The 27,316-nt window shown below is 47.3% G+C and overlaps 1 protein-coding gene across 1 annotated transcript in view; it reads left to right on the top strand.

The window, feature by feature from the left end:
• Nucleotides 1-26,346, top strand: part of T265_02386 (hypothetical protein) — a gene marked incomplete at both ends in the record, with an annotated part of 35,475 nt that extends 9,129 nt beyond the window's left edge. The window contains 10 exons of the mRNA XM_009166619.1: nucleotides 1,106-1,134; nucleotides 1,667-1,746; nucleotides 1,798-1,964; nucleotides 6,121-6,318; nucleotides 8,376-8,536; nucleotides 14,951-15,052; nucleotides 21,830-22,345; nucleotides 22,391-22,498; nucleotides 23,100-23,344; nucleotides 25,756-26,346. Coding sequence (XP_009164883.1) covers nucleotides 1,106-1,134; nucleotides 1,667-1,746; nucleotides 1,798-1,964; nucleotides 6,121-6,318; nucleotides 8,376-8,536; nucleotides 14,951-15,052; nucleotides 21,830-22,345; nucleotides 22,391-22,498; nucleotides 23,100-23,344; nucleotides 25,756-25,787 — 1,638 coding nt within the window. The remainder of the gene's footprint in view (nucleotides 1-1,105; nucleotides 1,135-1,666; nucleotides 1,747-1,797; nucleotides 1,965-6,120; nucleotides 6,319-8,375; nucleotides 8,537-14,950; nucleotides 15,053-21,829; nucleotides 22,346-22,390; nucleotides 22,499-23,099; nucleotides 23,345-25,755) is intronic.
• Nucleotides 26,347-27,316: the final 970 nt, after the last annotated feature.

Below are 27,316 nucleotides of genomic sequence, written 5' to 3'. Positions count from 1 at the left end.
TTTACGTATCTTGGAAGTTGTATTAGTTCTGACTGCAGTGTGACAGATGAGGTGAATGCACGAATCTGCAAGGCTCGGGCCGCGTTTGCTAACTTGAGACACCTATGGCGTCAGAATGGTTTATCCCTGAATCTGAAAGGACGTGTGTATCAAGCTACAGTACGGGCTGTTTTGTTGTATGACTGTGAGACTTGACCTATTCGAGCAGCGGATCTGAGACGTCTTCAGGTGTTCGACAATCGTTGTCTCAGAACCGTAGCTCGTGTGGGTTGGTGTCGGCGAGGCAGTTAGAAAGCGTGTTTTTGTTTGTGTTACGGGTACTTCCATTGAAGAATGTGTCCAGCACCAGAAGCTGCGTTGGTTGGGACATGTGTTACGTATGCCGAACCATCGTTTGCCGAAGAGAGTGCTGTTTTCCATTCCCAACTCAGAGTGGCGTGAACAGAGAGGTGGCCAACCCTTGACTTGGCGGAGGAGTATGAAGGAGATCACGAAACGGGTGCTGTCGGTGCTACTCGCCTTACAGGATGGGGACCGCGTGATCCTCACTGTGCCTAGTTTGAGACACTACAATATATGGCTGCCAACCGATGTCAGTGGCGTTCTTGTTGTCAGTTTATATCTAGATTGCCTGAATGAGTGTTTGGAGGTATAGGTACCTCGGAATGATTGTGTTAAGCACTAAGTCCCTTCCCCATCCACCTTTACTCTTTTCTTCACAATAAGGCTTTCAAATAAGTCATGGTTGTACGGCAGTGAAGCATCGGTGTTGAACACTGGTGTCATGCTGTCGATGATGATGATGACAACAACTGAACCGAAGTTTCAACTAACCAGTTAGACATAAGAGCAACCTTGGGGTCTTTAGAAAACCTGAGTAAGCAATAAACTTGGATTAAAAAGCACTTCCTTCCGTACTTATCAAGTTCCGATCTACTTAAAATGTATCCACTGACTTCACGCCATCATGATGCCAATATCAAATTAGTTACTAGAGCTTTGATCTTATTCTGTTTTGGGACGCTCTCCACTCAGAAAAGCCGCGTTAGTCCGAGCGCCACTCAGTGTATAATACGTGGGATGGCAGTTGATTTTATCCTTTTAGTGTTGTGTGCGTAATGTGGCAATAGCGAGGTAATTTTTGAAGAGTCCCACTTGGTATGCTCGTACTGTTTGCCGGTTCAAATTGCAGAATACGGTCAGGCAACTGAAAAAACTATAGTGAAGTATTGTGGTCAGACCTATCAGACTATTGTAACAGCTGATAATGTAGTTCAGTACGTACGAATGTTCGCATTCAGTTCAGATACCAAGCCTATGTGATGAAACTAAGGCAGTCTTCTTTAACATTCAGAGTAGTCGAACACTGAAGGATGTTTTGGACAGTTTCATGACATCGGTGCTTGCCAGTCAAGACTATCAGCCTCCCCCCCCCCCCCCCCCCCAATTTTCTCGGCGAAAGAGGTATACTGTTTGGTCTAAAAAGGCAGTATTATATTTTTCATTATTTACGATTATTGGTTCACTCCAGTAACTTGTTTGCTCTTTTTTCCACATGCGATTATTCCTCTGTTGCTGTCGATCGATCGACTGCTTGGTTGACTGCCAGCGTCCGCTCCATCCACGTCTCATCTTATCTGTTTTATTCTTCCCTCATCCCACACAGCTCCATCCTCGTAGGCAGCAAATGCGGCTACAGTCTGCTGTCCACTTTGGGCGATCAAGTTACCGAGACATTTTCCACGAGTAAGCGTTTCGTCGAGTAATCGTTTCTGATCGCTTTGCCCATTTTTTTAGCCGGGGATCCCATATGTATCGTTGGTCGACTTTTCGATCGGAGTCTGGTGACTCTGGTCTCACAAAACGATATGCGCAAACTGTTGGTGTCGCATTCACGAATCAACACGCTGATATGCCACTACCGATATACACTCACAATTTTGGCAGTGAAATTGAACCAGCATGTGAGTTTAATTTACTTACTTGTTTTGGTCGTGTTCCCGTGTATAAATCGAAAATCGTTCAGCTGTAGCACCGTTCCGGTGTCTAGCTACCGTGCCCCCCGAAGGGCTGGGATACTGACAGGTTGCGCAAGCTTAGACAGGGGAATTCGAGAGGCAGAGGTCGGGTTCGAACCACGCACCTTCCGGTCAGTAACTTCACGCTCTAACCCATTGAGCCATTTCGCCCCACGCATTGTATGACGGCTAGGTTGTGCAGATAAACAGACCTTTCTAGATCATCAGGGAAATGCGGGACAATTTATATTGTTTATATCCACCGCTGATAAGTGTCTATGCTTGTAATGAGATTACACACTTCTCGCTTCTTTTTTCGTCCAGCTTTTTAATCCTGGCTCCGCATAAAGTTCTTTATCGACCTTCCAGTTCCTTGAATGACTTCTCCTGAACAGGAAATCGATCTGATGTTTCCATCAATTGGATGAATTTGGTCTTAGGCGTTCCTGGCACGTCAGCATTACCAAACAACACGAAATGCTTATAAGAACAGTGTTACAGGGGAGGCTACGAATGTTTAGGGGAATGAAGTGTGCGAAACTGGAAACTATATGAGATGATGTATAATGTTCTATATGTATGCCTTTCATCGTCATCATCAGAGATAGCAACCTTAGTTCTTCATTGCCGTACAACCATAAAGTTTATCTAACTATATTTAAAACCTCGAGAACGAAAAGAGGAGAAAAAATTTTTGGTGAGAAAGGGGACCTGGTGCTGACCTAGTGCAAGCATTCTGAGGTTCCTACACCTCCAAGTGCTCAGTAAGACAATCTGGAAGGAAACCGACGACACGGACGCCGCCGATATCGATCAGCCGTCGTTACTTGCAATGTCTCCAGCCAAGCGCAGAAGAGGCCACGGGGACCCCATCTTGGAGGGCGCACTGCATGAACGACACTCAAACTGTTCGTCATCTCTTTCACAGCCCTATCCCAAGTCATACGTGATCCACCTCGCACTATGAGGGGTTGGGGGTGAGACACCCCCAATACACAAGCTGTTGACAATCCGAAACACATCTAATCTTCTGGTACAATCGATGCTCAGCTATCCTATTACATATGTAGTGGGTTGTGTCAGTGGTCCTAGACAGCGTATAGAAAGGCGCCTTTCTGTTCTACTTTGTAGGTGGTGGAGTAACATGCATGAGCTGAAGTTTCGTTTGTTCATCTGATGAGAGCGCCGCGGTTGGTGAAACCTTGGCCTGCGGCGGGATTCGACCGATGACTTAGTGTGGTCGATCGAACTCTTGTGGGCAGTATAAAAGGTTCAACTGTGGCACTCCGGTGCATACAGCTGGTGTGCAACTCGGATGATTCACGAGGGCCAGGCCAGTTCGTCCAAACCTAGAGAGTGTTTGATTGAAACTACGGATTTTTGAGGTCTGCAGTGTCGCGCCTTAACTGTTGAGGTATCTCTAGCTCCTGTGGGCTGTGGGAGGTCAAACTGTACAAAATAGTGTCTGAATGGAGTCTGTTTGGCGAACAAATGTGATTGCATCCTTATTTGGGACGACGTCATCAACATTGTCCAGGCGAAATCTAACACCACTTCCATGTGAAGAACCGAGTTGTGTGTAGAGAATGAATCACGTGGCACATCACTTTCTGTATTTGTACTGATCCAATATGTGCACTCTGCTGGTTTATCAAGATTAAAATAAGCTTCCTAGTACGAAAGTTGGGCGTTCCAGCAGATCACTTGTCTTCGCAAAACCATCTGCTTCTAGTGGGAATAATGAGATAATAACGGAATGGAACCGTTGACAAAACGTTCCTAGAATCTTTAGTCCAACCAGAAACGACCAGCGACCACAGTCTACTTTGCCTACTGATCAGCGGTATACTAGTGATTGCAGTCCGCTTTGGTGCGATCTTCTGGATTACAGCAACTAACTTTCTAAAGACTTTGCTGATTAGTTGAATGTGCGAAAATATTTAGTCAAACTGCGTAGTTCACACATACAGCAATTTCTGTAGAGCAAGGCTCCTGACTTCACCTCTCTGTCGAGCAGCGTTCTACTGTAGTGTTTTCATAAAGCGAAGTTTGCGCAACGTCTTGAATCTGATGGGAATTTTCGTCCCACACTACAACGATGGTTGTCGGATCTATGAAGCGATTCTCGACTGGACATCCCCACGAATTTGCGGTTGGTAACCAGGTCCCCGGCTTTCAGTGCAATTACAGCACTACCAGTTGACCATCATAAATGTGTTTCGGTTGACACTGACTGGCAATGCAGTGCGTTTGTGATCGACCATTCCATCCTAATCTTGTATGTTATGTAAAGATTTCAAAGTTTTTAACCCCGGAGTTCGTCCTGCAAGTGAAGTGAATCTCTGGGGTTGATTATAATCCACAGCCTGCCATTCATCTGCGTGTGGCTGGTCAGCTGGAACCTAGACATAATATATCGCCCCTGGTTCTTTATTCGCACAGATCGTGTCACGTGGTTGGTTCGATATTGACGAGCTCATGTTATTTGGGGGTCGCAGTCACTTGTCCAACGACTGGAGGTACCAACATGGGTGAAAGTTGGACAGTATTCGGACTATCATCTTTACAAAACCTCATCCTCAAATGGTCGAGATGGCTCAAGTGGTTAGAGCGCGAGCGAACTGACCGGAAGGTTCGCACCCGACCTCTGCCTCTCGACTTCCCTTGTCTAGCCTTGGGCAACTTGGCAGNACCGTCGGGTGGCATGGCAGCCAAGCACCGAAAGGGCGCTACAGCTGAACGATTCTTTTTCTACGGATGGTTGGCTGGTGTGTGTCCATAGATTGGTTCCATAATATCAACAAGCCATGGATCATCCATCCGTCCAGCTTGACCTAGCACCCGAAACAGTCCGGCAAAGCAATGTATGTAATTTGCTTACTAGGTAGGGTGAATCGCCTGCTTATCATGTCTGCCATATGGCAGTGGGTGCGAGATACATGTTTCCTGAATGCATGTGTCATCGCTTATTTGTTGGTAGTCCACTGTTTGCCGATAAATAAGGATGACTGTCAAAAAAACTTGGTGTATATTCTCTGCCTGAGTGAAACTAAGGTTGTACAACCGGGTTTGATAACGTGACTTGTGACCCATTTCTTGTTTTGTTCCGGATAATCCAACATTTGGTGGGACATACTTTGCACATCTTTAGCAGCAGGTTATCCTGCGTTTCTAGGACAGATGAAGCTAGCCTAGCTAGCTTGGCACATCCCTTGTTGTCTTTGCCTTAGAAGTTAGCTAGTGAGGTTTCGGTTGTCAGGAAGTTGTATGCGCATGTAGACGGTCTGTTTACAGTTATTCAGGTCGCTTCTCCACATATGTTGTTTTTCCTTGATATTGTCCACAGTGACCCGTGAGTCCCACGCCGCTGGGCTTTAGGTCTTGACGGATGTGTTCAAAGCATTGCCCCATTGCATTGTCTTCGAGAGTTGGTCCGGCTCTACAGGTTACGCTGCTGTGTCGCACTATCTATGCTGAACTTTCGCAGGCTTTCGGTTCCGGTTAATAGCAGTCCCCCATTGTCAATGAACCCAAGACTCTGAAAAATGGAACTGTTCGTTCAACTGTAGCACCGTTTCAGTGCCTAACTTCCATGCCACCCGAAGGTTGCACGAAGGCGCCCCGGCCTGACAAGGGGGAGTCAAGAGGCAGAGGTCGGAACTACTTCCTCTTGTCCCCTGAATTACAGCTGCATGTCGGACAATTAAAGAATTAAACAATAAGCACATTTCCAACGTTCACCAATTGAGTGTTGTGTCTCCCACTCCGGAAGATAGTTGATTTTTACGAACGAAATTTCATTCAGTTCTTATTACAAACAAACCTTCCGTAACGCGAATCTCACAACCGTCAACTTGCATGTTGCAGTCCAGTTGAGGGCTGTGCAACTCACCTTATGTGACCAGAAGAGTTTACGCATGCCTCACGGTATGAATAATTTCCAGCGGAGCGCTTTCCCTTCATCCTGCAACTGGTGTTAACCTCGTTGGCCGCATGAAATTCCTCTTAGGACTGACACAACTAAATCAGTAACATGCTGGTTTTTAACTGCCGTGCAATCATGAGGAAAGAAAGTCTTACAAACTCTAAATCTTTGTTTCAGCGTCTCGTGGTTTGCGTTGAAGACGGAATATTCATTCACAACCTTCGTGACATGCAGATGCTCCACCGAGTGGAGGAGACCCCACCGAACCGCAATGGCGTAATTGCTCTGTCATCGGCTGAAGATAATTGTTACCTGGCCTATCCGGGCTCGCATCGCGTTGGCACAGTGTATATCTTTGATGCGATGAACTTCCGCGTAAGTTGGACCGATTGATTAACTATGTTCATGTCTGTAGTAATGGTATTTCTCTCAGCTTAGTTCTCGGTCTGAGCCTCCCAAGCTAGCGTTTACGTCAAAAACAACCACCAAAGGTGCACAAAGTATATTAATGCCCCAAACGAAGTCAGGAACAGTTGTACAACGCTTCGTATATATAGCGTAGGCGGTTATAACTTTCAGGAATTTCTGACGCGTTCTGGATGCGCCATTGGCAATCGGCATTTGGCCCATACTGGGTCATGATTGGCTGTTGAGTCCAGACTTTCGATCAATCGGATCTCGCCTTGATGCCAGACCGGCAAGCGTCCCGAATTCTCGGCCAATCTTGCGCGGGATGGACTTCTCGGTCGTAGCAGCACGAGTGCGAGCGGTAAAGAGGGATCCGTGTGGAATTCCGCCTAACAATGTCAGTTATCATCATCCCTGTGTCTATAAATCTAAATAGTCTGTGTTTTTGGCTATTGTATTTTGGCCGTTTTTCTGCCACAGAATCGTTCTCCTCAGGAGATTCGCTGGGGAGAACCTGAACCGTGAAAGGGTCCGATGTTCAGGCTCTTTGTTCAGATCCATAAACGGTTGATGGTCTCAATCGGTGAGACGTTTCCAGCTGCATCGATATGGGTGCATACAAGTAGGTGTGGAACTGGTTTAGCCCCAAGTTTCAAACCGCTCTTAGGGGACATTTCGCTTCTGTGGCACGCGATGGGAGGATTCTGGTTACTGGGTTTTCTTGGCAATGTTTCCCCATGGGAGAAAGTGAAAGTGTTTGTCCGGCGAAATATTCCTGTTGACGGGTCATCGGTAGGCCTTGCTGGAGCACATGGGAACATAAAGCTTGTCCTCACTAAGTCCTTGGCCTTGGGCGAGATGGCCCAAGTGGTTAGAGCGCGAAGTTACTGACCGGAAGGTTCGTGGTTCGAATCCGACCTCCGCCACTCGACTTCCCCTGTCTAGGCTTGGGCAACCTGGCAGTATCCTAGCCCTCGTGCTTCCTTCGGGTGGCATGGCAGTTAGGCACCGGAAGGGTGCTACAGCTGAACGCTTTCTTTCTTTCGCCTTCCCTGTTGTTTCCACTCTTCACTAAGGCTTTTCTCGCTAGTGCTTGCATGGCGGTTGCATGGCACCAGGATGTATTACCGGTATATTGCCGTCATCGGTGATAATGATTGGCCTTGCACATGTTCACAGGATACTCGTTTCCTGTCAAGACCTCTGCATTGTCTGGTTAACCGAGCTGCACTAAGATTCGTGCAATCCGACAGATAGTTAAGGTGATTCTCAGCTAATGACCGGACCTCTTCTCAATTGTCCACCTCGTCTCTCGTTCTGTCGGTCACAGTGGAACAACCACCTAGGGCACACCAAGTGTCCAGAGCAAATGAAAGAATGCATACGAACATAGCATTTGCACAGCGCATGCACTGCTAACGTTCTAGATATTCAGTCTGTCTTTGGGCACGTTATCAGAATGTAACGTGAGACGGATTCGTGGATATGGCTGACTATTGAACTCAAATCGATTTCGCCTTGATCTCGACCTCCGACATCCGGCCGATCACATGCGATGTAAGTTAGTTGATCATTGTAATTCCGGAATTATTTGCAACAAGGCTGAAGGATCCCACCTGGCATATTCGCAGATGTGTTTCACTCGACGATCAGCTACTGTTGACTGTACCTGCCTGCCGCGGCAGGTCAGACGATAAACTACTTGATCCATGCTTTGCCTGGTAACTCCAACTCAAGACAGGAATACCCGCGTAGGTGAGCAGTTAGACCTCACCAATAACGGCTCCCTTAACCGTTATCCATTTGTGGATGGTTGGCCACATAATCTGACTTCCAACACCCTTAAACGTAGCGTTCTTCCACAGGAATGGAACAACATTCATTCACATTTTACTGACATCGTTTTTCTACCGTTTCCACCGACTCCATTCGTTTTCCAGTAATCATCTTGTTTTGTAGAATGTGACTTCGATTTCGACCACCGACTCCATTCGTTTTCTAGTAATCATCTCCTTGTTTTGTAGAATGTGACTTCGATTTCGGCTCACGATGGTCTTCTGGCAGCCTTAGCTTTCAATGCTGCAGGTGATTTGTTGGCCACGGCATCGGAGAAAGGCACGATCATTCGTGTGTTTTCCATACCTCAGGGGGATCGTTTGATGGAATTCCGCCGAGGACTGAGCAGGTTAGTCCGGAATGCTTCACCCTGTAGGAAAGAGTTTGCACAAAGAATTCTTTGTTAACCGGAGCCAACTAACTAAATAAATAAACAAGTTCTCTGAGCTGAAAGTCGGTTAACCTGTCTGTCTTCATTTGAGTGCTTACTTTCGTTATTTTTCTTTCCCGTGAAGGGGTAAATCGGCTCCGTGAACGAAGCAGCCAAATCTCCACACCAAGTCTAAAATTCTACCGAGTTGTCCGAACCCAGTGATCAGCATGTCATAGTTAAGTTCGATCCGAAAATCTTCGGGCTTTTTGGTCCTACTTCAATTCGTGAGTATTTTGGGGCGAGGTGGTCCAAGTGGTTAGAGCGCGAATTTACTGACCGGAAGGTCTGTGGTCCGAACCCAACCTCTGTCTCTCGAATTCCCCTGTTTAGGCTTGGGCAACCTGGCAGGGTCCCAGTCCTCATGCAACCTTCGGGTGGCATGGCAGTTAGGCTTAGAAAGAGTGCTACAGCTGAATGATTTATGAGTATTTTTGAGGTCACGGACGCTACCCACTATTCGTTCCCATAGTTTCCCACTTCTGAAGAGACAAGTGCCAAGACCCGGCCAAAGATCGTTTCTTTTCAGAGGTGGTGTACCATTGAAACACCTCTCAGAGGACCGATTTGTTGACGTCCTAAAAGTTTTTTCTCCGGATAGAAATGACTGTACGTATACGCTTCAACTGTCCATACAAGCTAATGCGGTAATGGTATTGTGAAATGGATATCCGGAGCCTGGAGAGTATCAAATGGTTTACATCTCAGCTCTCCCAGGGAGTCGGTCTCGCTTCATCACCATTGTCAGCTGTAATAACCGCGTACTCGTCGTACGGTGGTTGTAACTGCCGCAGTTTCGTTCACCGATGATTGGGGGGGGGGGGATAGGTAGCTGCGCATTGGAGGCGGGAGCTGATATATTGGTGCATAACTCCAGCACTGTCAATGGGCTGTCAAACGGGGAGATTGGGAAGGCAATAGCTTTGATGAACGAGCGCCATTGAGGGCGCGACTGGACCAGGTCTCGCTTAAATGTGTTTACCGTTATGATTATAATTTCAACACCGATCATACAACCCCGTTGCACTGTTTGAACAAAACCTCAACGCAACCGAAGGTCTAATGTGACTCTAGATGGAAGTTGGTAACTTGAGCGCACCATTGAGATCGGCTAGTAGTCGTATCTTACATCAAAAATTCTTACAGTTTCGGATTTCAAACTCATCTGAATTTCCTGTTGCGTACTTACACGAACCTTGTTTCAGGGGCGCTGTTTGTAGAAGAACCGAAAACGTCCTGATTCCTTTGCCTAAAGAGCCCCTGTTTGGCGCTAACCTGGTCCACACTACCCTTCGAACTGGGATGCATATTGTGTTAATGTTCAAATGAACACAGTTAGAGCCATCATGATCCCGGCCTTGGCTTCAGTCGGTCTCCAGAGTCTCTTGCAGTTGAACGGAGAGTCTTCATAGATGGTACATCCGGGGTGCATGACTTTACTATTCTTCGATTCAGCAGCCAGTGGTAGACGATGCACTCGAACGGGATCTGAGGTCGTCCTATCATGCGTCGGCTGCTGTACACGGGTTTTGCAGTCAGCTCAGCTCACGTCGATCCACCACACGATCACAAAGCAACGAAAGCCCAATAAGGTAACCATTCTAATTCGACACCCCCAGTCACCCACCAGATCGCCGCCAACCGGAGAACCAACGGCAACTAGACACTGAAAATCACCACGTATCTACATGTCCTAAATGAGAGGAAACCAGTTCATCTGGAGGAAGTCATGGACTCATGGATGGACCTAGTGTGTGTGTGTGTGTGTGTGTTCTGGTCACCTGCATTGAATCAAATTGCTTGTCTTAACCGCTCACAAAATTAAAAAAAATCCGCTTCACTTCGCGAAGTTTCGATTTGCTCGGAGAGCCTGTCTCATACATCAACACGGAACTGAAGGTGTGACGAATAAGGACACATATGGGAAAAGTTTTTTTCTTCGCTTGGGCTGGAACAGCTACCTCAAGGTCAACGGAAAAAAGGAGGGGTCACTTAAGGCCAAAGTTGCGACTGATATTGTCGCGTTTTTATTGAATGTGACTGTGTGTAGTGGAATAGTCTGTCAGCTTGGGTGTTCTCGGGTTAGCTAGACAAAATTTCCCTCATTCGCTTGGTAGGTTGAATGACCTAGTGAGTGAATGAGTCTTGCTAGGCCCTTGGTAACTCTGCCCCTTCCAATCTGTTTAATATGCTTGAATTTTGCTCGAACCATGAAACAGTCTTACGGTGTTGAAAGCACAGCTGAGTTCGAAAAAATTCAATCTGCTCTTGAAGGTGCAGCAATTGCGGCTCCTCCAAGTCAATTTGGCCCACAGGGTGTTTCTTAAACGGACATTTCTGTTCATTTTCGTCCAATAAATTCACTCATTTGTATGGTAGTGAAGCGCCAGTGTTCTCATCTGGTGTTGCTGTCAATGGTGATGATGATGACGATGTTGATGTCCAACAATGTATCGCGCATGGGGGCGAGATGTCCCAAGTGGTTAGAGCGCGAATTCACTGACCGGAAGGTCTGTGGTTCGAACCCGACCTCTGCCACCTGACTTCTCCTGTCTAGGCTTGGGCGACCTGGCAGTATCCCAGCCCTCGTGCAACCTTCGGGTGGCGTGGCAGTTAGACACCGAAAGGGTGCTACAGCTGAACGGCGGCGCATTGTTCCAAGAACGATAGCGAATCCTTCAGGTTGACAGAGTTCTGGTAGCTTAGAAGGCTCGAGATTTGTTCGATAGGACGTATTGATCGTCGGAACGAGTTTTAACCAATGTGCTTTTTTGGCTCAGTTCAGGGTATGAAGCGGCCATGTTTCTCCCGTTCAGAAAGGTTTGAGAAAGCGATCGATAGATTTCCGATACACCGAGGTATCGATCGGTTCCAAGCGTTTTCCAATCGACTTTCCCTCTCTTTCTCATGGGAAGTATTAATCAGCATAATCGCTATTCCGAATGACTGCTATCTGCTTAATACACACACACACACACACGCATTCGCGCTGGGTGTGAAGCACCGAAAGTGTTTTCGGTGAACTTCTGTGTCAATATTGTGATTTTCGGGCCTCAGAACCATCGCAGCACCGTTTCCTTTTTCATGGAGCACTTACTACTGGGGTGAGACACATAGAGATAATGATGGAATTCTGTTGTATCGTGGGTGGCCGTCTATTGGGTTACGCCTGCACTGAGCCTGCCAGACTACGCGATTAGTAGAAGACAGAGGACTCGCGACACGGCTGTGTTGTCGGGGCGAAACTTACAGAGCTTCTGCGTAAATATATAGGATGACTAAATGGCCAAATATGGTCGTTCACTCGTTCTTTTTGTACAGCCAATGGCGGTGTTCAGGTCGTGAACACTTTCAGGCCCCTCTCCACTGGTCTTATGTTTGCTAAGCCGTGTTTGGTGAGCTCCGCCAACGCACCTGCCTTCCGGACGTGTCGTACCGATGGTGACCTTGGGGATGCGTCACTCTCCGCATGTAACTTTTTCCAGTCCGGGCCCCGCCTGACGAATTCATTGTCGTTTTGTTCCCATCGGCATGCCGCCACCACTATCTACCAAGGTTCACCAGCATTTTTCCTCCAAAGTGTGAAAATATTTTCTCCGGTCGAGGAGTTCAGTGGCTCCATCACGCATCCTGCCACTTGTTGGTCAGGTTCAGCTTAGGGTTACTGTTCACTCTCGTTTGAAGAGTTTATTGTTCTCTCTTGGCGCAGTTATTCTGGTGAGTCCACACATAGCTCATGCGTGACAACTCAGCCGCGCGTGCGCCGGTGGAGCGGTTCGACCACATTAGCTTCTCATGTCAGACATTCACAGTTCAAATACCGGCACAGTCAAGAGTGTGAACTGCTGATTTGCCCTAACGGGAGCTTCTCCTTGGTGTGCACTTGCCAGATTGTCGCAGAACAGGAGGAAGACTGTCCACACGAGATTGATGTGAACATGAAATCTACAGATCACGCACGCACGAACACCATCCATTGTAGGAACAGTGCCATTCCCTAGAACATTATCTTCCTACAGCCGCTCAAGGATGAGGCGAGAACTCACGGATGCCGGTACATTTGTGAAAAGATGGACAGTATCGAAATTTCCTTGATCTTCCTGAGGAGGTCAGCGATTTGTGCTTCGGTTTTACTGACAGTTATTTCAATTTTCCATGAACATCTTTCACTTCATACGTGTTCTTCTTACCCCTTATCCCGACAATGAATTTTCGATTGAGGACAGGTTCATTCTGAGGGGGCAACATCATCATCAAAGACAGCAACATCAGTGTTGACACTGATGCTCCACTGCCATACAACCATAAGGTTCGTCTAATTATATTTAAAGCCCTAGAGTGAAAAGAAGCAAGACTGCGTGAGGGAGAGGACCTCGTTCTGGCCTATGTCAAGCATTCTAAGTTGCCTACACCTCTAACCGCTCAATCAGACAATCTGGAGAGAAACTGACAGCACGGACGTGATTGACATCGATTAGCTGCCATTTCTTGCAACGTCTCCAGCTAAGCACGGAAGGGGTCACTCCCAAGGCATGCGCTGTCCACCTCGCGGTTTGCGCCATTCTGAAGGAGGCACGGAGAACAACACTCGTCTCGGTAGATGGTGTTTCGGCATGCGTAGCACATGACCTTGCCATCGTAGTCGCTGATGCTGATTGAAGTACCTGCCGCGCAACCAAATACCCGTTTTCTAATCACCTCGTTACTAACACGCTGACGCCATCCCAAACCAGCCACACTTCTGAGGTATCGGAGGTCAAAAACCTGAAGACGCCTCATCATCTGTCCACAGAGGCCATGTCTCGCACCCATACAACAACACAGACCTTACTGTAGCCTGGTACGCACGACCTTTAAGATTTAGTGAGATGCCTTTTGACGCTTCAAGTGACGCAAATTAGCAAACGTGATTCGAACCTTTGAGATTCTTGCACTGACTTCATCTGACACACTTCCGTCAGAGCTAATACAACTACCGAGATATGTAAGGTTTTCCACAACCTCCAGGGGTATATTCGCAGACTGCCCGTTCTGAGGCATGACTTCGCACTTTGAAAGTGCTAAGCACATTCCGGAAGATGATATGATGGTGGTCAGTCTATTCAAAAGGGTCTGTGCTTCACTTTGATCTTCTAAGATGAGGACTATGTCATCTGCGTACTCCAAATCGACAAGGCTCTCACCAGCAACAATTTGAACACCGGAGTTTTGAAGACCTTCCAGCGTTCGCATCAGTATTTCATTAATGATGAAGTTGAACAGGAATGGATAGAGTGGACATCTTTCTCAGACACTACTTTTTGTCGAGCAACTTTTGGAGAGCTCACCATACACTCATCCGCCCAGAAGTATGGGAATATAGGGATGGGATTGTGTTCACAAACTTCTGGGGCACACCCTATTGAGCAAGTGTAGTGAACTGACCGATCGACAGAATCGAACGCACCCTTGAAGTCAAGGAATACCAAGATTGTATGTCGTCTGTACATTTGGTGTTGCTCTAACACCTGACGGAGTGTGAAGATGTGATCAACGCAGCCTCTACCCGGTCGAAATCCCGCTTGATTCTCACGAGTCAAGGGTTCACGTGCCACCGTAAGACGACGGAGAATCAGTGACGCCGGAAGCCTGGTCAAAACAGGAGTCAGACTGACACCTTTGTGGTTACTACATTCACTGCGAGTACCCTTTTTGAAAAGGGGCACTACTATCGATCCACCCCACTTGTCCGGGACGGTCTCTTTCTCCCAGATAGATCCAAAAAGGCTAGACAGGCACAGGCTGAGAAGTTCACAATTTCGAGCACCCTCTTCCCCGTACATTCAAACAGCACATGACTTGGTGGAGGTCCCGTCTCCTTACATTCTAATCATTCTGATTGATGCTTATTAGTTTGGAAACAGAGGGAAAGAATAGATTCACCAAAAACTTTGCGATTCTGCTGAAAACACCACTATGGGTTCAATGAGAACATAAGCTGGAGTGGAGTGAGATGACTCAGTGGTTAGAGCGCGAATTCACTGACGGGAAGGTTCGCGGTTCGAACACGGCCTGTGCCTCTCCCGTCTAAGCTTGGGCAATCTGGCAGTATCCCAGCCCTCGTGCTTGCTTCTGATGGCATAGCAGTTAGAACATAAGATTGGCGGAAACTCGAGGAGTGCGCCCACCCAAAGTGGAATGGCGTAACCGATCGTGGGCTCGGAAAGAGTTTGCACCAACTTAATGAGTAATCGGTTATGTCTGTATACCAATATTGCATTCTGGTTCCATGTCATGCCACTTCTAACTGACTCCTCGCTCATTTACCACTGTCTTCGTTTCCCCTTCCCTTAGGTGTGTTTCAATTTGCTGCTTGTCGTTCAGCCTCAATAATCAATTTCTCGTGGCAGCTAGTCACACAGAGACGGTACACGTATTCAAGCTGGAAACGCGATCGTAAGTTCCAAGCTTTACCGTTATTGGTTAGCAAATTTCGACGGTTGTACCATCCCGCATCACGTGCTTGTTTTTTGAGGTCGCTGTTGTCATGTGACACCAGCTTGTCAATGACTGCAACCTCAATCCAAATTGTGGCTGCTGCGAATGGTGCCTAGCGTCGTTATCGCACTCCAGATCGGTTATGTCGGGTGATTTTCGGCCGAGCTGACTTGCATTGGATGGACGAGCTGTTGGTATTTCCTGGGTTGCAGAACAGCTGGTTTGGCGAACAGTCGCCTTCAATAGCATCTCGGCGGGCGGATTGACCGGACCCTATCCATGGGTCAGCGGGAGGCATTTAAGTATGAGCGTCAATCTCCCCTGTAAATAGATGATTTCAAGAACGAAGGTGCCACTGTGTACATAGGACACAGTGCGTCACACGGGCTACTCTTCTCAGATAATGTAGGTCATGGGAACAGGACAGCTGGACGCACCTAAACCCACGGGCTTCGCTTGGCCAAATCAAGCCCAGGATGCTCTCGGTGTATGTGTGACGCGGTCGTGTCTCAACTTGTTGCCTATAAAAACTTGATTTTTTGTCGTACATGTAGCTGCATGCGTGAATATGGGTGCTCTCATAATCCCGGACCGCGTGACACGTCACATGACATTTTTGGTGGTCCATCTCAATCCGAAAGGCCTCTGTAGAATCTTTTCCAATGCACTTTAAGTGAATTATTTTCATTATGAAACTGTAGCCAGTTATCCGTAATTGATTACCTTTGAAAACGTTGAGGCGATGGACATGGTGTTTTGGCTTTTGAAAGGGCTACTTCACAATTTGTAGGATCCTCACAAGGTTATTGTTTGTCGGACGCAGTTACGTCATGTTTCTCTCATGCTCCCTGTTGGACATATTCCTCGGAAGTTCACATTCGTTTATACGGGCTCGTGTTTCAAAGTTTTCCCCAAGTACAAGAGGAAACACTATCAGAAAATAATTGGACTGTTTGCTGGTTCGGTGCACTGCTTGCTCCGTATTTTGGTCCAAACTGAAGTCCGTATGGTGGCTGAGCTGAGCAATTTGATTGCAGTCGTTTCATCATCAATCGAGGTGACATCATCAGTGCGTTGTTGGGGAGTGTAGCGGTGCGTGGCGATGGGTTGGTGGTTGTGGTCAGTATCAACGAAGGGCGAGAAGGCTGAATGGTTAGAGCGCGAATTTACTGATCGGAATGTCCGTGTTTCGAACCCTCTCTCTATTTCCCCCCTGTCTACGCTGGCAATATCCCACGGCAATTAGGCACTGAGGAAGTGCTACAGCTGAGATTTTTAAAAAATATTTTTTTCAGTATCAACAAAACAGTGTCAATGGAAGCTTCTGATCCTCGAGCCTAGGGCACTATTTCATTCCACCAAATTTATTTCACGAGGTTATACAAGATTTTCTACATTCTTCAGTTTTCGTAACATGCTCAAGTGTGTCTGTCCAGTTGTCCACCCTGCACCGCAAAGCCTGACATGTGCCCCGCCCAGATTCGGACCTGTGTTTCGGTCGCTCCGAACTATACCATTTTCAGCAACCCTATGAGTAGTATATTACGTCTATGCTATATCCTTTTCATCTTCCAAACCTTCAGCAGAAGAACATCAGTGGCCTACGGATTCCCACCTAACACGGCCAATTTTGCAAAACTGCGATAGATTCATTTCCTCGGAATGGTGCTCTGTCGCATTCCCGAGACTCCATATGAGAAGGACTCTCATGATCACCCTGATGGGCAGGATCATCGAAGTTGGTGTGTCGATTACTGAGTCTTCATCTCAGAATCGGTCTTTAGCGTAAATAGCGTGCGCGAGGGACGTGAAAAGTTCAAACTAGGGATTGTCCGATTCGAATTCCTTATTGATTCGGTCATGTTGGACCGATACATTGGTCAACTCTCCTTGGTATGCTGAACTCCGCTTAACCGTAAACAAAGCCTCAGCCGGTGTTAAATTATGCTGGTGTAACACCAACTGTGGCGTGCGCTTACGCCTTTTCAATCAATCCCAGCAAACTACGTTGGAAAGAAAGAAATCGTTCAGTTGTAGCACCCTTTCGGTGCCTGCCTGCCCTGTCACCCGAAGGTTGCACGAGGGATGGGATACTGCCAGGTTGCCCTGGCCTAGACAGGGGAAGTGGAGAGGCACATGTCGGGTTCGAACCACGGACCTTCCTGTAGTAACGGTACTTTTCTCAGCTTAGTTCTTGGCCTGAGCCTCCCAAGCTAGCGTTCACATCAAAACAGCTACCACGGGTGCACATGGTATATTGACGTCCAAACGAAGTCAGGAACACTCGTCCAGCGCTTCATCTATACAGCGTAAGCGGAAATAATTTTCCGGAAATTCCGACGCGTTCTGGATGCGCCACTGGCAACCGGCACTCGGCGAATACTGGGTCATGGTTGGCTGTTGGGTCCAGACTTTCGACCAATCAGCCCTCCGCGTCTCAGATTTCTGGCCAGTCTTGCGCGGGATGGACTTCTCGGCCGCAGCAGCAACTGACTGCGAGCGGTAAAGGGGGATCCGTGTGGAATTCCGCCTAACACTTCGCGGTCTACCTACTTGGGCCTCTCGACTCACTCCCCAAAAAACTATGTTGGATACTAGTTCGTACACCATGCTACAACAGTCTTTCAATATTCGATCTGGCGCGCGGCCTCGCCGTGTGTATCAACGGATGTGTTCGAACAAGCGGGCTAGTGAGCTGTTTAGCCGAAAAAAAACCAGCGTTCCTCCGTCTACAGTATCTGCTCGCTAGTTTGCATAATCTACGTAACACTAGTAGGCTAGCTAACGTCGTCACACGTCACTTTGTAAAAGGAGTTTTGAATTGGATATCTTATTCACAAGCGATCGGACGAATTTGATTAATCGATGGATCCATACGAATCCACCGATTAATCCTTACGCTGGTTGGTGGGACGGCTACGATGAATTTCGTCCACATCATCTATTTCACCACTATGTAGATCGATAAATCGATCAGGAGCGAGTAGATACAGACGAAAACTACTTGGGCATTGAAAAAAGCTGGTACACATGTAATTGGGATCACTGCGGATCGAAGAATTGTCTTAGCCGTATGTAGCGCCAACAGTTCTCATCATGCCAAATTTCGTCATCATGTGTACGGGAATGCTCAAGAATAACATTTGATGTGCCGTTCATGTTACTGTGTAGCTAGACAGGGAAATTATTTTTTTCTTGCACGATATTTACAGCTCATGCACATTCATGATTGGGCCTCTTCCGAACAGAGCCTTTTGAGTTGTAGGATGGGCGGGACACGGTGATTGTTCTGTCTTGCTGTGCTACGAGTGACTTGTTTGGCAACCATTAATCGACCAGCCGACTGGATTGTTTTTTCCTGTCCAGTTGAACTGGAATGAGTCTTTTTTTAATCAGCTGATCACCCGACCCTTACCGTTGTGGCTCCGCTGGTCGCATGTCTGCGCATTCCGTTCAAGTGATAATCTGCCCGGCGTCATCGAAATGCGCTAACGACCTTTGGTATGCTGCGGCTTCATCCATTATGTTTTCGATTCCGGTGCGGTGGTGCCCCAAAACAGCGGACTTCCGAACAGTAGCTAAAAACGCCTTCTGTACGGCATAACTGGAGCTCCGGTTGAGTAGAATGTGGTGTGGTAGTGTTCCTCTCGATGCTTTTGGCTTTCTAAAGATTTCCCTCACACCTAACCCGTAAACAAAATGGGCGAAACTGCTGCAACAGGGATACTACTAATGGGGAGGCATGCGGGTAGTATGTTTTCCTGTAAATTCACTTTGCGTCCCTTGAAAAGGGAGATCTATTGCGGGATTTGTCGAGTCGCTTTGTAGCATTTGCTTGGGTTTGAGCAACGGTCAATGAATATCCAGGAAAGTTCAGGAAGACGCGTTCAAGAGAAGATGGATTTTCAGTATGCAAATGGGAGTTTTGCTTCCCTGTCCAATAGTCTGTAACTGGTCAGTTGGCATTTTCTAATAAATAACTCCGCAGCGAGGGCCTTCTTCCTTTCATTAGTAGCATTCACCCTGTGTGTTTGTTATTCTGGGCTTTTTTCCTATTACTTCGTAAAGTGAGTTAGACCAGTTTGGTCGTATTAGGACGGGTCACTGTAATTTGGTAAAGCGAACATCCTGCTGACCTTGAGGAATCGTGTGCGCAGGCACATGATCGTATTGCAGAACTTTTCGTTGTTCAGCCTCTCGTCACGTTATTCCCAAGACCTTGTACTTAAACTTACTCACTCCATCCTGGTGCTGAGTTGTTTTTCAGAACAAGTTTTAAACACGCTCTCATTGAGGCACCGTGTTTGAGTCAACGAAATCATGGTGATTTTCATACATCTTATGTTGAAGATTTACTTCGGGTGGAATCAGTTTCTGTCTAGATACCGAGAAACACTGGACAGTTGTCTCCACTTCATTGGACCTCGTCATCACCAGTGAGCATTTCGTGAATCTCGAGTCCGAAACGTTCCGGACACCACAATTCGGGGCACAGCTGACTGGGCTGGAATTTGACTAGCTGCACCTAGCGCTAAAACGGCGACAAGTTTCTCTACCCCATTATGGACAACAGCGGTCAGCGCTGTCGATTTGTAACCGATGTTTGTTCGACAACTTCGCATGCTTGACCTCTTTAAAGGAAGCTTTACTAATTAATATCGAGCCATTTGTGCTGATTTTGGGCGAGATGGCCCAAGTGGTTAGAGCGCTAATTTACTGACCGGAAGGTTCGTGGTTCGAATCCGACCTCCGCCACTCGACTTCCCCTGTTTAGGCTTGGGCAACCTGGCAGTATCCCAGCCCTCGTGCTTTCTTCGGGTGGCGTGGCAGCTAGGCACCGTAAGGGGCTACAGCTGAACATTTTTTTGTACTGATTTTAGTCGAAACGAAACGAAATGTTAACTTTCGATTTACCGTCCGTCTCGGAACTACATATACTATTTACTTAGTGTCGAAAAAGGTACATCGCTATGCAGGGTCCTATATCTAACTGGTAGATAAGTTTCTACTGTTTAATCAGGCGCTGAATGAAAGCTTAACTATGACCTTGACTATGGAATGGATACACTTTACGGGACGTCGACTATGTGGTATGTGGGTCCACTGAGCTCGAGATAGCTCAATTGCTGGGGTGCAAACTTATTTACCGGTAGGTTCGCGCTTTGATTCCGACGTCAGCATCTCGCCTGCCCGTCTAGAATTGGACAGTCTATCTCATCTCTCGCGCTTTCTTCGGGTGGCATGGAAGCTAGGCACCGAACGGGTGCTACACCTGGACGACTTTTATTGCAGCCACTGTAGGCTCTCTCTTGCGCTGAGGAATAGTTCTTTCACGCCAATGTTAATTTATCTGTGGCGAACGGCTATGTACATAACGACGATGCTATACCCGGTCCCTAAGATTTCAAAGACAGTGTCGTGTCATTTGCAGATGTCACGAAAACCATAGAAGCGGGTTTTGTGGCACTTTGAGCAGAAAAACCGATATTCACAGTAGATCCGTGACTTTTGGTATTTTCACTCAATTCCCCGGACAGACTCGGCTTCCTTAAATCGGAGACCAATAAGAATCACGCACACGGGTCGCCATCATGACTACATTTTTCCGCTTGGCCAAAAATCATCATCAGAACTGGAGAGAATTCCACTTTAGTATGTTGCGCCACAGTTGACCTTACAGGGTGACCCATTTATGAAGGCTTGTTTGTGCCACATCAATCTCCACAGGTGTTGGCGCCACTGGAATAGGCGAGAACTACAACCGAACGATCACGGTCTCATCCACAATGTTTTGGCACGTGTTCTAGACTTGACTGAGCTCCCTGCTAGATGCAGGTACACCTAATTCATTGTACATCCTAACAGTGAAATTCTTTTATCCTGGCAATGAATCGATAACTTGCCATATTTCGAGGGAAAGATATTCAATGTCAGACAGGTGATTCACAGATTTTCTTCGTCAGCTTTTCAGGTGACTGCAGTTTGGTGCCCGTATTTCGCACCGGTAGTCTAAGGGTATAATCGAGAGCAAGCATTCGGTTCCAAAGACCTCAGTACTGTGATACAGTCTGTGGTCGAAGATGACCGCATGGCCTTCCTGTTGTCAAGGTCTTTCAAAGCCTCACATATGACTACGTATATAAGTAAATTTGTCATGGAAAGTAGACAATGTTGAACAAAAAACGATGACGGAATATCTTGAGGATGACCAATTTTTATGCTGAACTCGATGGAATGTTCACCATCTCTCTCACACGCCCAGCAATTTCGGAACTCAAGTCTTTTGAGCATCTTTTAGTGGAACCCATCGCCAAAACATTGCACACTCGACTTAGCCGAATGCCGTTTTTAACTCTGCAGATGTGACGTGTTCCTGAATCTTTATTTTCCGGGTATTTCGAGCTTACTACTAATCGATCAACACGTGTGGTCTTTAGGACGAACCTCCAATCCCTACCTAATCGAGGGCGTATAACGTTTGGTTGCCTGTGAAAAAAGACAGTTTGGAGAACCCATTGTCTCTTTGTTCATGTGCATCTCTTGGAAGTTTTTCCTAGTTCATTACAAGCTAGGCGAAGACTTCCCAATGTAATTTTGTAATGGGTACCAACCAAGGTAGTGCTATTGCACAAGTGATAGGGTCAATTTAGACTACCGTTGAATGTCGTTCGCAACTTCCCCCCCTCCCTTATGATCGCTGTACTCAATGTAGATTAAACTATTCTCCTTTCCCAGAGGCAATAAAGGCTTGGACGGTGGACCACTTACCTACACGCGTCGCCGTACTACCTCCAGCGGTTCAGTTGTCAGTCAAGGTAGCACAACTGGCGTATGCCCCACCAGCAGTGAGGATGGCGAATCGGGTCCGGCTGACGACGGACATGCTGCTGCACCTACAGTCGATCGAGGCTCTCCCCTTGTCTCGGATCCCAACGTCGGGAGTAGCGGCTCATCGGGCTGGACTGGTGGACTCATGGGCTGGATGGGAAGCACCTTAAAGGCCTACTCATCTTATTTACCTCATCAGGTTTCTGAGATATTCGCCCAAGACCGTGCTTTCGCCTATGCACGTATCCCATCCAGTTCATCCAGTTTCCTATGGTCTGCGACCGGCCGAGGGAGTCCACAGTGCGTTGTTGGTACGGGTGCTGCTGGTGCCGTCTCGAGTGTCGCGACTGGTGATGGTTCAACCGGTTCCCCTGTTCTCGTTTCTCAGCCTGTTGGATTGCACAAAGTGGCCGCGGTCGTCTTGTAAGTTAACTGTTTGGTCCGATCTTATTTACCTACCTCTTTTAGCTACCAAAATCAACCGAGAATCATAGTCGCTGGACTCGACGGCTTGGTGCATACGTTTGCCATTGATCCCATTAATGGAGGCGAGGCAACCTTGTTACACACCCAACGGTGAGTTGGTCTATTCTAGTCCCGCCTATATCAGACTTGTATTTACTTCTCCCAGTATGCCGTTGAATAATCCTCCAGTTTTCTGGCCAAACACATCCATGGCCATGTGACTTCCTATGTTTTCGTTTGTGTCTCCTGTGTGTGGTCGACCATGTGTTTGGTTGTTTAAGCGCATCATGACTCTACACAATAAGGTTTGCGTGATTCTGTGACAATGGTGTGCTGTTACACTGCTCTTTGTTGTCAGTGTGCCGTCTTATATACCAGTAAGCAACGTATATGTGGTCCGCCAACCGATTCTGTTTGATATTTAGCCGTCGCGTGCCACCATCACAAGAAAGCGTTTGTACTACGTGTGTTTGGTGAAGGGTGCCGAATTCGAACGCTTGTCAATCTCTATCCAAGAGTAGGACTGACTTTCAAACGTTCGTCGATGGCTTTGTAGAATGCTGTCCTGCATTTCACATCGACTTACCAGACCCTAGTGTACCTTTCGGCCCGTTTAGTGTGAATTACCGTGCCGTTCTTTCATTGGTCGACTGACGCAATGCTTCCTACTGCTCGTTTAAACCAAGTTTGTTTCTTTATATTTCCAAAACAGCCTCCTGTCGCCCAACCCATCCGGGACGTGTCCTCGTCCGATAGGCCAGGGGAACGGTCCTTCACATGGCGCTCAGAATCCGCGCTCTACCTCGGTTGCTGAACCAGTGGGCCCCCAGTTGACAGGTGGACCTCAGCAACCTGGAGTGTACGTGGCGCCGAGATCGCATACAGGCCCCATGTCACGTCCCACCACATTTGCTGCAGCTGTCGCTGGAGGGCTCACACAAGATACTGAATCCAAAGGTCAGTGAAAGTATGATAAGTTTATCCGATTACAACCTACGTTTCTCTGACTACGTGGGTGTAATCAAGAGAATACTTTTCTGCTCATCCATACAACTGTTTCGTGCCGTTTTACCCTATGAGCACCAAATCGCAGTATGTGTATTCAAAATCATGCCGATTGTCTCTAGAAGCATATTGTTGACACGTTAAATGACCCGTGGTCTTCTTGTCCTCAGCACGAATAGCATCGATTTTTATTCGTGACCTCGCTTTATATACCGACCGGCCGATCGTCAATCTTTACTGAACTCCGTGATGACCGCGGCTGTCCCCGTGTGAGAAAATGACGAGTAGGGAAAGAGTGAAACATAATCTGACAACCAGATCTCAAACTAGCTCTGTTCAGTGCCTCGAAGCATTTACCTTGTTAGAAGGGTTTCCGCTCATGATACTATATGCCTAGGGGGCGAGATGACCCAAGTGGTTAGAGCGCTAATTTACTGACCGGAAGGCCTGCGGTTCGAATTCGACCTCCGCCACTCGACTTCCCCTGTTTAGGCTTGGGCAACCTGGCAGTATCCCAGCCCTCGTGCTTCCTTCGGGTGGCATGGCAGCTAGGCACTGGAAGAGTGCTACAGCTGAACGCCTTTTTAGGAGTAGCGTTCTGGTTAACTCGCATTGCGGATGAGTCTACAGTGACAGTGGCAATACGGATGTCTACCTTAAATTAATTTTTAGGTGCTTTTCCGCATTGAAACCGAACTGCACTGATACTATCTTCATAAAGGAAACTACTCACAAGGTTGCTGAAAACTCTTCGACGGCCTGGTACTACTACGCAGCATCTGTTCCCGGATGCGCTTTCCATATCAAACTACACGGTGGGCCATTTCTCAAGGTTTGTGCTGATCTGCATGTGCATCCTTTTGGATGTTGCAGTCGAATGGGGGCCTCGAACAGAAAGGATTGCTTCTGAAGGTCATCAGTATGTTAGCCCGATAGACCTTTTAGGTACCACATCAGCTTGGGGCAACCGAAGTTTTTGAGGTTGGTACATACTAGTCTGCTACTAGCGACCACACAAAATCACTTGTTGCAACGTTATAGGCTCAAGGTTAAGGCCGAATTGGAGTCCAAACCGTTGGATCCGATTCAAGATGGGCTGCATCACCAACGATCCAAAACGAAACTCTATTTGTTCGAACGTAATTTGCGTGATTTTTGCTTTTTACGACAGTATCAAGCACCATCATGGACCTGAGACACGATTCATCCTGGAGAGGTCGTCGTGGAAAGTGACTGATTTTGTTTGGTCCCTCGAAGCTTACTATAGTGCTACAGTCGTCACAGAACGGACCATGCTCAATACCAGACCTCCTTCGGTTAGTTCTTCTAGATGGCCTCTCCAGAGAGGCACAGCCGTAACTCCAGAAATCTAGGGTGAGCCTCTTTAAAGCACGTTATGCACTAGCCAGGTTAATTCGCCATCCGAAGCGACAAACGAGTTAACGCCACACGACCACAACTGGGACCCTCCGGTGATAACCAAAACGTTCCCCACCGCTGAACACTCGGTGTACCAATCTTTCCTCAGTGGGTCTACGCAACCTAGAACCCATTTGTATTTTCTCAAACGACCAAGACACCCTTTTTGAGGCCAGACCACTGGCCTTTTGTTATCCACGCGTTTTGTGTTTCTAGTTTAATAACCGTTGTTCTGCTGCTCTGGACAATCTAGGAGCTGGTGATGTCTTCTCAGTTGCACCAGCGATCTTTTGACACCCTCGCTTCGGGTGTTTTTCCTGACGGCCCAGCAACTGCTACCCCTGCGTTTGCAGAAAAATGCTGGAATATTAGAGAAATACACTCATTTGCAAACTAATTTGGTTTTGCGAGAGACTCACCTGGAACCCAGCTGAATCTCTCGTTTGTGCTGTTTCCAGGCAACTGAATGTGCGGCACCAGGTTGCCTCATGTTTCAGTTAGCACGATATTCGAGATACGTGTATATGCGTAATGCACTACTTAAAAGGTTGCTGGAAATTCCTCAACCGGGTTCCAGGTGAGTCTCTCGCAAACCCAGAATCGGTTTGCAATTGAGTTCAATTCGCTCATTTCGTGCAATTTGGTTCCAATTAGAACATAAGGTTGACGGAAAGTCGGGAACTGCACCTACCTGATGGGCCCCAAGAAGGGCGAAACCAGTCGTGGGCTGTCGAATTGTTTTCAGCAACCTTATGAGTAGTACATTATGTGCGCTGGAATGTTGTTCCCAAGCTAATTCTTTTGCTAATTACCGTCCTGGTTAGAAATGCACACGGGCTTTTTTGTAGCCCATTTTGGACTGTCTGTATGTGCACCATCTTTTGTTATTTTTTTTTGAAAAAAATTACTCTTGTCGTGTTCTCATCTACCTCTTCACGTGCCAGGTAGCATCCAATCGCCAACGACCGAATCCTAATAATTCGGGTTACGGGGTTTTCCGCAATCAATAGACCCAGGCTCCCCACCATACACACCCTCAACAGCAAAAATCACGACCTATGTCTTTCTGTCCATTTTCGTTTTGTTTTTTCTCTGATACTCATCAAAATCAAGATACTTGTAATTTGTTAACTAACCTACCTTCAGACGCCTCCCATAATCGATTATCTCTTCGAAGCGTATCGTTCCACACACTGCCTCTCTTTTGCACACACTACTCGCGGTTGGTTTTATCCCCGTCTTCAACCTCATCATCATCATAATCGATTTTCTACCACAGAGTATGCACAGGTGGCTAGTGTTGCTGATATTTTCTTGTTTTTCAGCTTTCAGCTCATTCCTACCTGACTAGTGTTCACTCACACACAGACTGCCGTAATTCAACGACCTTTCCTTCCGTTCTTTGTACAGACTTGATTGTGTCGTTCCATCCGGATCCTCTTGTTTTCCACCACTATTTTTTTTGTGATGTGACGAGGGATTTGCCGTGATTTCACGCTGCATCCTCATTTTAGGGATGGAGTTTCCTAAGCGATTAACTGTCATGTTGTTGTTCCCTTGTGAATCCTGCCCTACTTCCGGGTCTGTGGGATCCCAATGTTGGCTGGTACGCTGAATTCGCTTGGTTCGTTGATTGTGTTCGTGTCGCGTTTAGGTTTCCAGTGCGTCTGTGCGTGTGTGTGTGTGTGTGTGGTGATCTTCGGCCATCAATTGTTTTGGTGATGGTCGTTGGTGCGCTGTATCACCGAATAGCGCATATCAAAGCGTATGGTGGCTTGTTACAACACGTGATCGGACATACAGCATACAGCTGATCACCGAGGCCTGTCGGCTTCTCTGTGACAGGCCCTAGGATCACGGAGTCACGTCGTTCGACTCTCATTAGCCGATTCGCTGATCAACCGTGATGCGTCTCTCTTGAGTTCATCGCCGCTCAGCAGAGCACGCCAGGAATAGCCAGATCCGAATGGGAAAATTCGAAATCAGGCTGATATACCACCTAAGCCCTTTCGAGCGACCGAAAACAACTTTAATTTGAGGAAATGCTTTGTAGCGTGTTGAGAACGGCTCCCCACGAAAACCGTTCAATAGTTTTACAATTTGTGCGCCTCTGAAATTAATCCACTCATCATTAATCGACGTGTTTTCTGCTTTGCCACTGCGTAGTCCTACATACCGACACCGAGATCGTGAGTTTCGGTTCAGAATAAGCCCAAAATTGAGGTTTCATTTGAGAAGGGGGTCCCAGAGTAAAAATACACGGAAGGCAACTGGTTAAATGGTTGAGCGAAGTTTGCCTGAGAAGCGCTCAAACAGCGTCGTCTGTTTGTCGTCACTCTTCTTGAGGTGCAACAACACCCGGTAGTTGCTCGTTGTAGGACATCCGAAACCGTGGTTACTAGTGCCGAAATGACAGTCACGCGGCATAACTGTCTAATGACTCGTTTACAGTCTGGTTTGTTCACCTCGACCGATGTTTGGCGATTGCACAACACAGCCTTGTCT

Source organism: Opisthorchis viverrini, assembly GCF_000715545.1.
Source record: "Opisthorchis viverrini unplaced genomic scaffold opera_v5_29, whole genome shotgun sequence".
Taxonomy (NCBI): domain Eukaryota; kingdom Metazoa; phylum Platyhelminthes; class Trematoda; order Opisthorchiida; family Opisthorchiidae; genus Opisthorchis; species Opisthorchis viverrini.
The sequence above is the reverse complement of the archived record's forward strand: the minus strand, read 5'-3'. Positions and strand labels throughout refer to the sequence as shown.